Source organism: Callithrix jacchus, chromosome 4, assembly GCF_049354715.1.
Source record: "Callithrix jacchus isolate 240 chromosome 4, calJac240_pri, whole genome shotgun sequence".
In the NCBI taxonomy this organism is placed as follows: domain Eukaryota; kingdom Metazoa; phylum Chordata; class Mammalia; order Primates; family Cebidae; genus Callithrix; species Callithrix jacchus.
In genome coordinates this window covers 4,569,301-4,583,876 of record NC_133505.1, presented here as the reverse complement: position 1 = coordinate 4,583,876, position 14,576 = coordinate 4,569,301, and the positions used below count along the sequence as shown (strand labels likewise).

At 43.4% G+C, this 14,576-nt stretch overlaps 2 protein-coding genes across 11 annotated transcripts in view; both read left to right on the top strand.

Moving 5' to 3' along the window:
- On the top strand, window positions 1-831 carry H1-4 (H1.4 linker histone, cluster member). The gene has a single exon (XM_003732570.6). The coding sequence runs from the start codon at window positions 62-64 to the stop codon at window positions 719-721; it is 660 nt and encodes a 219-aa protein (XP_003732618.1). The 5' UTR covers window positions 1-61; the 3' UTR covers window positions 722-831.
- An 857-nt stretch (window positions 832-1,688) lies between these two features.
- The window catches only part of LOC100895121 (histone H2B type 1-M), a 35,577-nt gene continuing 22,689 nt past the window's right edge, over window positions 1,689-14,576 (top strand). For 3 of the 10 annotated variants that reach the window (XR_013533616.1, XR_013533615.1, XR_013533617.1), the window contains exons 1-3: window positions 2,933-3,014; window positions 5,519-12,416; window positions 14,300-14,421. Coding sequence is in view for 1 of the 10 variants with exons in the window: in XM_078368149.1 (XP_078224275.1) it covers window positions 1,704-2,084 (381 nt within the window). In the remaining 9 variants the exon portion in view is untranslated. Of the gene's footprint in view, window positions 2,094-2,358; window positions 2,621-2,932; window positions 3,015-5,518; window positions 12,417-14,299; window positions 14,422-14,576 lie in introns of those variants that run through there. The other 7 variants (XR_013533618.1, XR_013533619.1, XR_013533614.1 and 4 more) reach the window with 5 other exon arrangements.

Below are 14,576 nucleotides of genomic sequence, written 5' to 3'. Positions count from 1 at the left end.
GAGTCCCGGCCAGTGCCTCTGCTTCCGGCTCGAATTGCTCTCTCTCACGCCTGCCTTCAACATGTCCGAGACTGCGCCTGCCGCGCCCGCTGCTCCGGCCCCTGCCGAGAAGGCACCCGTCAAGAAGAAGGCCCGCAAGTCTGCAGGTGCGGCTAAGCGCAAAGCTTCTGGGCCCCCGGTGTCCGAGCTCATTACCAAGGCTGTCGCCGCCTCCAAGGAGCGCAGCGGCGTGTCTTTGGCCGCTCTCAAGAAAGCGCTGGCAGCAGCTGGCTATGACGTGGAGAAGAACAACAGCCGTATCAAGCTAGGTCTCAAGAGCCTGGTGAGCAAGGGTACCCTGGTGCAGACCAAGGGCACCGGCGCTTCGGGGTCCTTCAAACTCAACAAGAAGGCAGCCTCTGGGGAAGCCAAGCCTAAGGCTAAAAAGGCAGGCGCGGCGAAGGCAAAAAAGCCCACGGGAGCGGCGAAGAAGCCTAAGAAGGCGACGGGGGCAGCAACCCCTAAGAAGACCGCCAAGAAGACCCCAAAGAAGGCGAAGAAGCCGGCTGCGGCTGCTGGAGCCAAAAAAGCGAAAAGCCCGAAAAAGGCGAAAGCAGCCAAGCCAAAAAAGGCGCCCAAGAGCCCAGCGAAGGCCAAAGCAGTGAAACCCAAGGCGGCTAAACCAAAGACCGCCAAGCCTAAGGCAGCCAAGCCAAAGAAGGCGGCAGCCAAGAAAAAGTAAGAAGTTACTTTGGCCAACTGCTTTGAAGCTCAACACAACCCAAAGGCTCTTTTCAGAGCCACCCACCCATCTCAGTAAAAGAGCTGTTGCACTCAGGGGGCGTGGCTGGGAGAAAGACCACGCCAAGGAGGGGCGGGGTCTCCCGGGGAGATAGCCGGTAGGGAGAGAAGTAAAGTCTTTAAGTATGCGAAGTCTTGAGCATTCTGTCTTCCAAGCTCGAGTGTAGTGCCGTCATCGCGGTTTTATTGCGCTCTCGAATTCTGGAGCGCAGCCCATCTGTGGCATGCCTAGGAGGACCTGGCCGGTAGATAATAGCATAGAGAAGAGTCAGTTTGGGTTATTCAGGCTTGCTTACTGGGTCTCCGGCACTCCGAAAACGAACACATACCACTTCCACGTATTACACTCCGCAGAAGCGTATGTATCGGGACATAAGGGGCGTAGTACAGACACAATTGCCTAAGCGCTCTTATGTCAAATGGTTGGGGAGACCACTGCAATAAAGATCAGAAGCTGTCACTATAGAAAAGATTTGTTCCCTAACGTGGTACCTGGATAAAGGGCTTGCTGCCAGACTTTGGGGGATGTCCCAATTAGCAAGTCTACAGTACAGGAGTGAGGGAGAAAATGTGAACTCTCCTAATCTGATGAGTAGTTTCAATGTAAGCGAAAAGCTCTCTAAAACAACTGCTCTACGACAAGTACACAACTGTCTTGACTGAAGAGGTCTATTTATAGTAGCCTCGGGTAGTCTAGTATGGGCCTTCTGATTGGGTAAAAGTAAACTAACGAAGTAGCCAATGAAAACGTAGACCTTTAAGTGTAGTTTACATTGGCATTTGTGACGACACGCTTAAATTAATCCAATCATAAACGAAATCTGATTAACCTCATTTGAATACCGCATCTATAAATGAACGAGAACTCAGTGGGAATGGTTATTTTCTCAGGTGTCTGCAACAGTGTTGCAATTAACGCTACAATGCCTGAACCTACCAAGTCCGCTCCCGCCCCGAAGAAGGGCTCCAAGAAGGCAGTGACCAAGGCGCAGAAGAAGGACGGCAAGAAGCGCAAGCGCAGCCGCAAGGAGAGCTACTCCGTGTACGTGTACAAGGTGCTGAAGCAGGTGCACCCCGACACCGGCATCTCCTCCAAGGCCATGGGCATCATGAACTCCTTCGTCAACGACATCTTCGAGCGCATTGCTGGCGAGGCTTCCCGCCTGGCGCATTACAACAAGCGCTCGACCATCACCTCCAGGGAGATCCAGACGGCCGTGCGCCTGCTGCTGCCTGGGGAGCTGGCCAAGCACGCCGTGTCGGAGGGCACCAAGGCCGTCACCAAGTACACCAGTTCCAAGTAACTTTCCAAAGTAAGCGTCTTGTTACGTAACCCCAAAGGCTCTTTTAAGAGCCACGCATGTTTTCAATAAATGAGTTGTAATCCTTTAATTTCGAAAGGGAGATTTTTCGATTTTTCAGCACCATATTTCCAATGGCACTGCAGAGAAAATAGAAATTATGGGGAATAACGATAGCTACCAGAAATGGGAATGTTCACGGTGAGGACATAGTAAATCATTAGCTCATTAGTATCACACAACACTAGCATAAACTGACAGTATTGTAAATGTACAGGCCTTTCGTTTTCGTGTGGAGACTTCCAAGCTGATCGTGATGTTGATCCGAGACTCGGTGTGGTGATGACGGCCCTGAGCACAACAGATCACACGCTCTGACAACTTCCTTCTGTTTGGAGCTTTCTCCACCACCACTCCCGCCCCACTTGTAAAATTTTTACCATGCAGATACGTAATAACTGCAAGTAAAGGCTGAATATGAATACAATGTGAGCTGAACACGGAACTATTAAAAAGATTTATTGTTTGTTTGCTTTGTAGTTGGGGCCGTTTCTGTGTCAGCTTACGCGAGCGGGGGAAGGAAAGACGTATCCTAGGCTCTGAGTTTCGGGGCGTGGGAGGCGGGACGGCGGGGGTGTGTGGGAAGAAGCAGCTACTGAGACACCTTAAAATTCTTTTGGTAACTATCTTTTTCAGAAAGCCATTTAATTTATAGTCTTCTTTTGGCAGCTGTTAGCTTAAAAGTCTTCTAGGTAACGGAAGAAACCAAACAATCATTAAAGGGTCTGATTGCAGATAGGCAAGTTACCGCAGGACTGAGGCCCCCTTTGCAGTACAATTTACCTTTTTTTAGATGCCCCTGAGTACCGAGGACTGGAAGAGGCAGAAAGGGAAAGAAAACCCCCTTGTGGAAGGATGTAGCTTCTGCACAAGGTAGGATGATGACAAAAGGTTTTCACTGCTTTGGGAATGGATGATTGTGGGAAAAAAGGGATCTGGGAAAAAAGACAGGAGGGAACTGGGAAGGAGTGGCCAGAAGGAAAGGAACAATCCTTCAGACAAGAAATCTGAGATGGATGAGGCTAGGTTTGGAGTCAAGTGGTGGCTGAGATGGAGTGGTGGGGGGTGATCATCGTCTACAAGGGGAATGAATTTGGAATTTCTAATGACCTCGTGCCCTCCTAAACATGAAATCATGGATTATGGGATACGTTTTCCATAGTGTGGCAAGCTTGGTACTTGGATGGATAACTAAAAGCCTGAATAATATTTTCCGAATTCTTAAAAACAATAAAGAGTCTAAGAAAGTAAAGAATTCAGGGACTTGGCCCATGTTAAACCCCAAGCAGTACAGCTGGCTTTTACCCAAACCTTAACTTTCACTTTTAAGGTGTTAAATGGAAACTGATCACGGTGTAGAGCCTGAAAAGAAATCTTTTTAGGTGAATGTGAGACACTAGACCAAAATCTGTCACGTTGGGGTAGGAGGATGAACTGGAAATAAACACACAAACCCATCACAGGTAAATGCAAATCAAAGTCAGCTCTGAAGCTGGGTTCTGAGCAGTATAGATTCCACTACAAAGGCTTGGACTACAAACCATTCTTGATGCTTACTTGTTCCTGGTATTCCTGCCATAGGGATTCTAACATAAAAGCTGAGAATTTAATTTGGACACATTCCAGACTGGTTTTGTGCCCCTGAGCATCTGGTAGAAACAAACACAAGTCATCTGTGGAAAACAAGCTTCATTTTACACCTCAACAAATTGCCATAACTAAAATATCCCCCCAAAAATGCACAAGCAGCTTCACAATGAAAATTAACCAAACACCTTGAAACCAGAAGTATGACCAATGAAAACAAAAGCAACAGACAATGGAAGCTGGGCGTGGTGGCTCATGCCTGTAATCCCCGCAGTTTTGGAGGCCAAGGCTGGAGGATTGATTGAGACCAAAAGTTTGAGATCCTGTCTCTGAAAAAAAAAATGCAACAGACAATGGAAATAAAAGGAGTAAAAAAGAGAGAATTAACAAGACAGACTTGAAATGACTAGCTTTAGTGTGAAAAAAGGAGAGTCTTAAGGAAATACAAAAGTGACCACACAGATTTGAAAAAATAACTTTTTAAACTTTGTTTATTTATTTGCGACAGTGTCTTGCTGCTGCATCACGCAGGCTGGAATGCAGTGATGTGATCATAGCTCACTGCACTTTGGAATTCCTCAGCTCATGGAATCGCCTCAGACTCCCAAGTAGCTGGGACTACCGCTGTGAGCCACTTCATCTGGCACATTATTCATTATAAGCCAGTCTGCCTTTGCATCATCAAAACAAAACAAAACAAAACAAAAAAGCCCTTTAGCTCTGGGGCTTGAGGCAGGGAAAGGGATGGGGTAGACAAAAGTCCATGGAGGTGCTCAGTCCCAGGACAAGGGACAAAAAAAGGACAGGCCTGGAGTTATTAAAATGGGCCATTGTACTGAGTAGCAATGTGTACACTATTTGGGCTATCAGAGTACCCCCAGGCAGGAGCCTCCACATCCCCTTCCCCCTCGTCTCCATGAATCTTTACATCCTAGCTTCTTCTAAGCTGGGGAGACAAAGGGGGATATTTATATATATCTAATATATATGTTATAATTAATATAGTAAACATTTAAATTTAATTTATTTAAATATATTAAATATATAAATTTAATATAGAGATATATAATATATGGGTATTTCAAATCTATATATTATATATAGATATATAATACATAATATATATTATATAATTATCTGTAACTATGTATTATATATTAATATTTAAAATCCATATATTGTATATATATCTATAAATATATCTATAAATAATATATATCTGTAAATAAATATATATATAAATATATATAGCCACTAGGCTGCAACCCTGGTCCCTACACCTAATGTCTTCCTGCTCCCCCTCCAGCCAACTACGCAGCCCACAGGAAGACCCAGCAGGCCCCTTGCGCAGCAGCATCCCACGGAAGGCTCTGGTGGTACCCTTGGGCCTCAGGAGAACCAGTACCTGGGTTTTCCAGGGTTTATCATTACCATGTTCTCTCCTTGCTATTCAAACCATGCCCTTCTGCCATCTTCTGGGAGAAGGAAATTAAAAGATCTAAAACTGGGGATTGGGGGAGGATTCTAGCCTCTCCTCACTCCCCTCTTCCTACATACTTTACTCCCCAGCCCACAGAGATGCTGCTCATACCAGGAAAGACTATTGAAAGATGATTTTTATTTGATTTTCCTCTGAAGTTTTCATCCCTGGGAAAATGAAAAAAAAAATTGACAATTAAAAAAAGAGACAAAAAATCAGAAACCTCCCAACTAATCCACAGAAAGTGATGTCTTATTCTCTCCCCTTGGGTTTTTTGTTTTGGGAATTTTTTTTTTTTTTTTTTTTTTAGGTTGCCTTATCGTGGAGTGGGAATCTGAAATACCCAAATGTCTATTTTCCTCAGTGGAGCCAAACCAAAAAACTCCAACCTTCTCTGGATGTGCCTGGTCTTGGACTCCCTAGAATCTTTCTCTGGGTTGCTGCATGTACACAGCCTCTGTCCTGGAGGCAAAAGTTGGAGGAAGCTTGGATCAGAACCATGCCCAAGATTTCCCTGCTGTTGCATTGTTTGAAGCTGACATCCTGTGTCTGTACACAGCTGCCACTGTTGTGTCCTTGCTCTGCTTGCTATTGCCTCATACCAGGTCCTGTCCTGCCATGAAAGGCTTCATCCTACCCATGAAATCCCAAGGCCAAGTTTGCTTCAAACTTTGCGGGAACAGACTTGGCCTGCATCTGGATCATATTGTTCTCAGCTTGAACATCTCCCCTACCACAGACAGAAAAGGTGAACACCTACAGCTGAGGCTTGGAAATTTTTTCTGTGTTGACCTGAAAGATCTTCTGAGACCTCAAGGAGACTGCCTCTCTTAAAAAGTGGAGACAGTTGCCATTTTCCTCCTAGGGTCTGGTGGAGTCTCCCCATCTTGCATCCCCATTCGGTAAACGATCTACCCCTGCCCACCCTCCTACTGACTCCAACAGATAACAAGGGATGAAAAGGAGCTGAGGGCTATGGGGAACCCTGCCAGCTGGGGAAGCCCTGTGGCAGGAAAGTATATGTGGACATAGAGTATATCTGACTTCTTTTCTTCAGCCACTGATTGGGTTGGGCAGTGAATGATAGACAATGGAATGGCTGGAGTCTGCTGCCATTAGAAGCTAGGGAGGAAGATAAAGGACTGAACCACAGACTGGGATATGCGTCGGGTACAGTCATAACTCTGTGTTCACTGTTGGTGGGATGTAGGCAACACAGAGGAGTTTGTGGTCTTGTTGCTCACTTACCACAATGCCTTTGACCCTCCTTTTCAACTGGTTCCTCCACTGAGTTCAAAGGCTGGCATTAGGAGACAGTATCCCAGGCTAACAAGGGCTTACCTGTTACCTTAGGGACCTCATTGCTTTTAGCCTGTGCCCTTCCCCGCCGCTGCCCTCCCAGTGGTTGGTATGTGGGAAACCCATTTCAGTTCCTGTGACCCATGTCTTGAACCAGGCATAAGCATCTGGTCTTTGTGAGGACAGTGGAATCTGAGGCCTTTCCCTGTTCCTTCTGGTGCCTGCTCCACATTGTACCAGATATTGGACTCCAGGACGCCCTCCTCCTTCCCTTTAGGTCATGCAGCCATGTACTGTATCCAGCATCACAGAAACCTCAACGTTTTTCCTCTGCTGTGTCTGGGGCACAAAGAAGCCTTGGGGTGTGGTGAAAGGCTGTTCTTACCAGGAGTACACTCACAGGCCAGGGGGCTGCCATCTTCTTCATAGACATTCCCAAAAGAGGAACCCCCTTGGGGCAGAAAGGTAAAAACTTCATCTCAACATAGATTGGTGGTTGGCGCCAGCGGAGGGAGAAACTTCTGTTTTTTTTAATGGCATTTCACTGTCACTCAGGCTAGAGTGCAATGGTGTGATTTTGGCTCACGTAACCTCCGCCTCCCAGGTTCATGCCATTCTTTTGCCTCAGCCTCCCCAAGTAGCTGAGACCTGAGACTACAGGCATGTGCCACCATGAGAGGCTAATTTTTGTACTTTTAGTAGAGAGTTTCACCATCTTGGCGAGGCTGGTCTCAAACCCCTGACATCAGGTGATCTTCCCACCTTGGCCTTCAAAAGTGCTGGGATTACAGGCATGAGCCAACGTGCCCAGCCTCTTTTTCTTTTCCTTTCTTTTTCTTTCTTTCTTCTTTCTTTCTTTCTTTCTTTCTTTCTTTCTTTCTTTCTTTCTTTTTCTTTCTTTCTTCTTTCTTTCTTTCTTTCTTTCTTTCTCTCTCTCTCTTTTCTTTCTTTTTGTATCATTATAGGAGTTAATGTTGCAAAGAGTAGTTTACATCTTCAATATCTGAAGGCACTTGGATTTAGGACCCACGTATCTGTGACAAGCATGCCAGAAGTGGCAGGGGCCATCAGGGCTAAGCTACTTCATACCCACCACCCTCCCATGAGGATCCAAGACCTCAGACACAAAGCGACAGTCTGCCCCAATCCCTCTGTTCCTCATATCTCATTCAAGGTTCATCCATGTCCAACACTTGAACATTAAACATCATAAGGTCTGTATGCCTCAATCCTGTTAAGGGGCAGGTTTCTCTTTCGCCCTGTCTTGCACCTGGAAAAAAAATGCACTACCAGTTAAAGAAGGGCCATCCAGCCCTGCCCCAGCCTGGACCCCTGGGGCTCAGATAGAGGTGAAGCCCCTATGTCAAAGTTGTTAAACATTTTTGTTTTGTTCCATCAATCCCTTTCCTGGTGATCAATTTTACAAAAGTAAGTAAGCTCTTATGAGAAGTCCCTGGAAGTGAGAAGAAGGGTCAAGGAGGATAACTGCAAAGGGTAAGGATTGTTGTTAAAAAAGCCTGGGTAATCTGAATCACCTGGCACCCTCCCGAATGGAATCCTCCCATGCTGAAGGGTCCTTGGAGTTCCCCAACCCCCACCTACGCCCCCTTAAGGCATGTTGATCCTGAAGGTTATAACTTAGAGCCATTTCTCACTAGAGACAAAAACTTGTCATCTGGCTTTGCAGAGAAGGTTCCACCTTATGCTCATAGTACATTATCTTTACTATGGGCTAGGGTATGATACTTGAAGGAGCTTGTGTTATAACAATATTATTGAGAGTATCTGCTTTCCAGGCTTAAGTGATTCATTTGTTATTCTAGTCCTGCTTTAGTCCTTCGTAATTTGTGGTAATTATGCTTTTCTTTTCAATACATAAAAAGTATGTAAAAATAAAAACTTGATAAGGCAGAAAAAATTTAAAAAATTTGTGAACATAATTAAAAAAACACTATATCTCTTTTTTTATGTTTGAAATACTTGAATGCAAAAAACATTTGTGCTTTAAAGACTATATAGAAATCAAATATACAATCACCTAGCTCCGATACCTTTATAAATGGTAGGACCATTAAGAATTTCGACAATTCAGACTACAATGGACCACCATCCACAGAGACAAAGCCCAATAAAATCCCCTCATAATATCCTGATGGTCTTTTCCCTGATACTGTAAAGGATACAGTTGTATCTCTACAGTGTATATAAAACGTTAGACTAGCATATAGCTGTTACTTTTCTAAAAATACGCACTGAATGTATTAATTCATCTGAGAAATCTTAAACTGCAGTCTGTAAAGCAATTCTCTAGTGCATGATTGTTGTTAGAATGTTGAACAAACAGATTTGGCCTTCTGAAGGAAAACAATAAATTAAAGCAGAAAAATTAGTACTTATAATACAAATTTTAAATCCTAGAAAATACTGTAGAGTATGAAAATATTTTTAAAAATGGAAAAAACAAATCGATGAAATTTAAATTGTACAAGAAGTTAAAGCTGTTAATAATTTATAAAACTTAAGATTAATGATTAATAGTAATAAAAAAAAAAAGTTCCACGTATAAGATTAACAGATTAAGACTCAGCAGAGAGAGGTATAAAGAAAAGAAACCAAATAGAAGAAATTCGTACGAAGGATTTGGGAGGAAATTCATGAAGTGTGCAACATTCCATAGGCACTGGCTTGGGCACTGCAGATACATAGAGAGAAAAGGTGGTCCTTGATTTCCTGGAGCCATCAGTTAAGGAGACTTACAGCTAATTGTTTCATTTTCCTTTGTCTTTCACTAAGGCCTAAAAAAGTGTTTCTCATGCTTTGGAAATATTCAAGAAAGTCAATTAACTTGGGCTCATATAGGAACTACCAAAGTCATTGAATCAAGGCAAACATATTCTTTTTTTTAGTAATAAAGAAAATATCATTTTGTTTTAAAATTAAAAAATATTTATAAATACAAATGATATTTTATAAATATTACAGCCAAGTCATAATTACTTTTTAGGAGATTGGGGAGAGCATGAGAAAAATGGTGAGAGAAATTGAAAAGGACTCAGAAAAGGAATGGAAGCAGACTGCTACAACAAAAGGGAGAAAAAGAGCTTGGGTACCTAACAGAAACTTATAGCAGAATGTGGTAGAAAGGCAGAGAAAAACAAAAAGGGGCCACGAATACATAGACCCTGTCATATACTTGGTGTCTCAGTTGTCTGTCAAATAATAACTCAAATATTTCTTATACTTCATGGGTTTTGAATTAAGTAGATTGATGAAAATGTCACCACATCTGAGAGATTTTCTCTGTGCAGCAAATGTCAAATGACACCCTTCTATCCTCGTTCTCAACTTGCTGTTTGCATTCCTCTTCACTATATTTAGCACTGACTAACTTAAATTTGTTTTTTGTTGGCCTCCCCTTCTGATCCTGAAGACTGTAAGGTCCATAAAAACAGGGAGTTCACCTTTTTGGCGGCTGGTTTCCTAATGCCTAAGGCTGTTCCAGTAACATGGTAGACTCTCAGAAAGTATTTGCAGCATAACATAATTTCTAAAGTAATTAAAGTGCACAAATATCTATAACCACAGGAAGAGAGGTCGCTAATGAGTTGTCACAAAACTCAGAGTGACTCAGATTTTCTGGGTCTCAGTTTCCTCATGTATACAAAGAGGATAATAGTAGTAGATCCCTTCTAAAAGTTATTTTAAGGATTGAGATAGCTCATGTAAAGCTCTTGAAACAGTGATGGACCTTTAGTAAGCACTTAGCACTATTTAACAGTTATCATATTTTCCTTTTCACCAAGTTAAAATAAAAATCAGTGTTCAAATCTTTTCAGGTCAAAAACAAAAGGGAGAGAATTTGAGCTTTTGAACATTTGAATCCCACCCAAGAAGGATAGTTGGAGAATTTGAAACAAAGATCACATTAGTCAGTAATATTTCTTAAGCATGACTTACTAGATGTTAATGCTACTAAAGTGTAGCCAGAACTGAACCAGAGATTCCTAATAGTTCATTATACAAGCACACGTAAAAAGAATCCTCTTTGTATAGAAGATACTGGTGATGGCAAACCTAGTAACTAAACCCTCCTTATTTCTTCAATCAGAGGAGAGACATGAAGGCAGAAGAGAAATTAATACTTAAAATAACTGACAATACTAATCTATCAATAGAACTTATGAAGTATGAAGTCTCATCTACCTGAAAATGATTGACTGTGTCCATATTCTACACAAATCCAACTCATCCTTGTTTGCTACACACTGGTTCATGAAACAATTACCGAGGAGAAAAACTAAATAAGGTGTTTTCACTTCATGTTATTTTTTGAGTTTATAAAAATAAAAATAGAATTTACTTAAGTTACAAACCTAATTACTGGGACTTCATTAGTTATCAAGGACTACCTTTGCTAGGAAAAGTCTGAATGAGAAGATGGCAGTAAGTTTGTAAAAAAAAAAAAAAAAAGTTATAATTAATAAAATCTGCAAATTGTAATTCTGCATTCATTGTTGATCCAAATCTTTCTTCTAACACCTCCCCTTTGTAGAAATCTACTTACCTTCCTACCTACCTCCCCACCTATTTTCACTTTACTTTCCGGCATAAAGGTCAACACTAATTTGGTTTTGGTAATGAAGTTAAAAACAGGTTAGTCTATGCTAAGCTACCATTTGAAAGCTCTTCTCTAGCATCTGAATTATTAAGGTAAACAATATTTTGAAGCAATCACAAAACTTTTCTGATGCATTAGATCTGGAGTAGGACCTGGTAATTTATACTTCTAAATTATCCAGGTGATGCTGATGTTGCCGGTCCGGAGACCACATTTGGGGAACTTTATTTTAAAGGACATGAAATTGCCCTAAAATGCTTATACTATATGGCCACACAAAGCCGGAAGATCGCACAGAATTTCAAACCGAAGATGAGAGGTCCTGAAACATGGCAGCGGCCATCCTACTCCCGGTGCGGCTACGCGGGCACGAAAAGGAGTCAGGATGGGTAGTGCTGCTCCACGCCGGCTCCCTCTAAGGTCATCCCATCAACCCTCGCCCCAAACGCCAGCGCCCCTTCAGGCTCGTCCAGCCACGCCCCTCCGTACCCTGACGTCAGAGCCACACGTTACGCCGCCGCCGCGTTACGCCCATCCGGCTCCCTCATAGGGCGTCCCGTACGTTTTACGTCAGTGCGACGCGCGCGTCCGGAAGGTTACTTCTGGGCCGCGGACGGTGGTTCCTAGTCCCCGCCGACCCGGCCCCGCTCTTCTGGAGCCACCAGACCGCCGGACATTGGAGACTTGGAACAATCTGCTGAGTCGTTTACAGTGTAAAAACAGAGGGCTGGCTGGGCGCAGTGGCTGACGCATGTAATCCCAGCACTTTGGGAGGCCGAGGCGAGCAGATCACGAGGTCAGGAAATCGAGACCGTCCTACCTAACACGGTGAAACCCCGTCTCTACTAAAAATGCCAAAAACTAGCCGGGCGTGGTGGCGCGCGCCTGTAGCCCAACTACTCGGGAGGCTGAGGCGGGAGAATCGCTTGAACCTGGGAGGCGGCGGTTGCGACGAGCCGAGATCGCGCCACTGCACTGCAGCCTGGGCAAGAGAGCGAGAGTCGGTCTCAAAACAAACCAAAAATACTGAGGACCGAAAATTTTGAAGACTGAGAAGCCAGGCAGCAGCCCTCCCTTGATCTTTTTTCCAGGCGGCTCAAACCAACGGGAAGAGTGAGGAAGGAGGAAGAACATTTCGACTTCAGTCTCTCAGCATCCTGCTTTCTTCTCCGGGAGCTGCCACTTCCCCTCTTCACTAGTGCTGAAATTAGGCTTCCCAACTCCAACGAGACCTTTCTTGCACCTCCCTTATTGTTCTCACGCCCGTAGGACTCTTCGTGTGAGGACCAGGGTTTGTGTGCATATGAATGTGTGCGAATACTTATGTCCTAATTGAATATATGTATATTAAAATCATCGTCAGGTACACGCAGGGTCATCCTCCGTTAAACATCAGACAGTGCCTAGGGCCCACAGTACTTTTAGAGGCTTACGAAATATTTTAATTTCTTCTAAAGTCATAAGAAAAAATGAACATTTAAGTCAAAAAGACGTTATATATTAATCTTCCTATGACTATTTTAATTAAGGTTCCTATGAAGGCAGAAGCATCTAAGGTGCAAGAAAGACAATGCAGCTGTTGGTGCACGTAGCTGACAACTCTTACGAGTTTTTATTTCTTTTTTTTACACACACATTTCTAAGTGATTTCCAGGTACTAATGTCAGCCTTAAGACATACATACCTGTGCACTGTTACCCACTTTTTTGTTGTTGTTGTTTTGAGACGGAATCTAACTCTGATGCCCAGGCTGGAGTGCAGTGGCGGGATCTCGGCTCACCGCAACCTCTGTCTCCAAAGTTCAAGCGATACTTCTGCCTCAGCCCCCGGAGTAGCTGGGATTAAAGGTGGACGCCAGCACACCCGGCTGTTTTTGTATTTTTAGTAGAGAGGGGGTTTCACCATGATTGTTGGGCTGGTCTCGAACTGACCTCGTGATCTGCCTGCCTCGGCCTTTCAAAGTGTTAGGATTATCGGCGTGAGCCACTGTGCATATCCTTTTATCCATGAGTATATGCCAAATGAAGTTTAAAATAACTCGTTTATGCAGACCCCATGTAGCTGGAAAAAAATGTCCTACATCTAATACATGGCAGAGAGCTTTCTGACCTAGGCAAATTAACTACAGGGTCCCTTCTTTACACTAAAAATATTATCTTTTGGCAACTCTAAGGAATAAACTTAACAACATGTCAAAACAAAATCTTGCATTTCAAATGATCAATGAGATTTACATTTTTCCCTCTGCCAATAATAGTACTGCACATAGATATAGTACAGTATATATCTGTCTCTCCCCATATCACAGTATGCACCCACTCAACTAACACCTCTCTGGTCTTCAGGGATGCTTATCTCTTCATCATGCTTCAGCACCCCAACACCATGTATGATTTCAGATACGTAATTGTTAGTGTATAAAAAGGCCATTAATTTCTGTACGGTGTTCTTATGCCCACTAATTCTAATTAGTTTTATTTTGAGACAGAGATTCTCTCTATCACCTAGGCTGGAGTGCAGTGGTGCGATCTCAGCTCACTGCAACCTCCGCCTTCCCAGTTCAAGTGATTCTCCTGCCTCAGCCTCCCACGTAGCTGGGACTACAGGCACATGCTACCATGGCCAGCTATTTTTTTTTTTGTATTTTTTAGTAGAGACAGAGTTTCACTGTGTTAGCCAGTATGATCTCTTATCTCCTGACCTCGTGATCTGTGCATCCTTTCAAAGTGCTGGGATTATAGGCTTGAGCCACTGCGCCCAGCCTATGCTCACTAATTCCAATTCTTTTTTGACCTAATTGTTTATAGAATCCTGTGGACTTTCACCTTAACCATTTTATTTTCAAAAATAATGATCTTTTTTTAGTGAATCCTTGCCCTTCTCACTCCCTGTCCCTATCTCATGGTATTGGCCAAACCCTGTGATGCCATGTTGAATGGGAATAGTTCCAAACCACACTTGTCTGGCTTCCGACTCTGGGAATCCTTCCAAAACTGCACCATTAAGTGATATACTCACTGTAGCTACTTCTTCAGGAAGTTCTCTTCTTATTCTAGTCTGTTAAATGTTTATAATGAAAGACTTTTATATTTTGTTAAATGTTTTCTCAGTGTGTTTTGAGATGATCATGTCGTTTTTCTTTATTAATCTCTCTGTTGTTTTTTTTTTTTTCAGATCGAGTCTTACCCTGTCATCCAGGCGGGAGTGCAGTGTCCCAATCTTGGCTCACCGCAGCCTGCACCTTCCAGGTTTAATCGATTCTTCTGCTTCAGCCTCCCAAACAGCTGTCATTACAGGTGCGTGCAACCATGCTTGGCTAATTTTTGTATTTTTATTAGAGCCAGGGTTTTGCTATTGGTCAGTCTGGCCTTAAACGCCTGACCTCAAGTAATCCACCTTCATCGGCCTCCTAAACTGCTGAGAATACAGGCAGGAGCCACCGTGCCTGGCC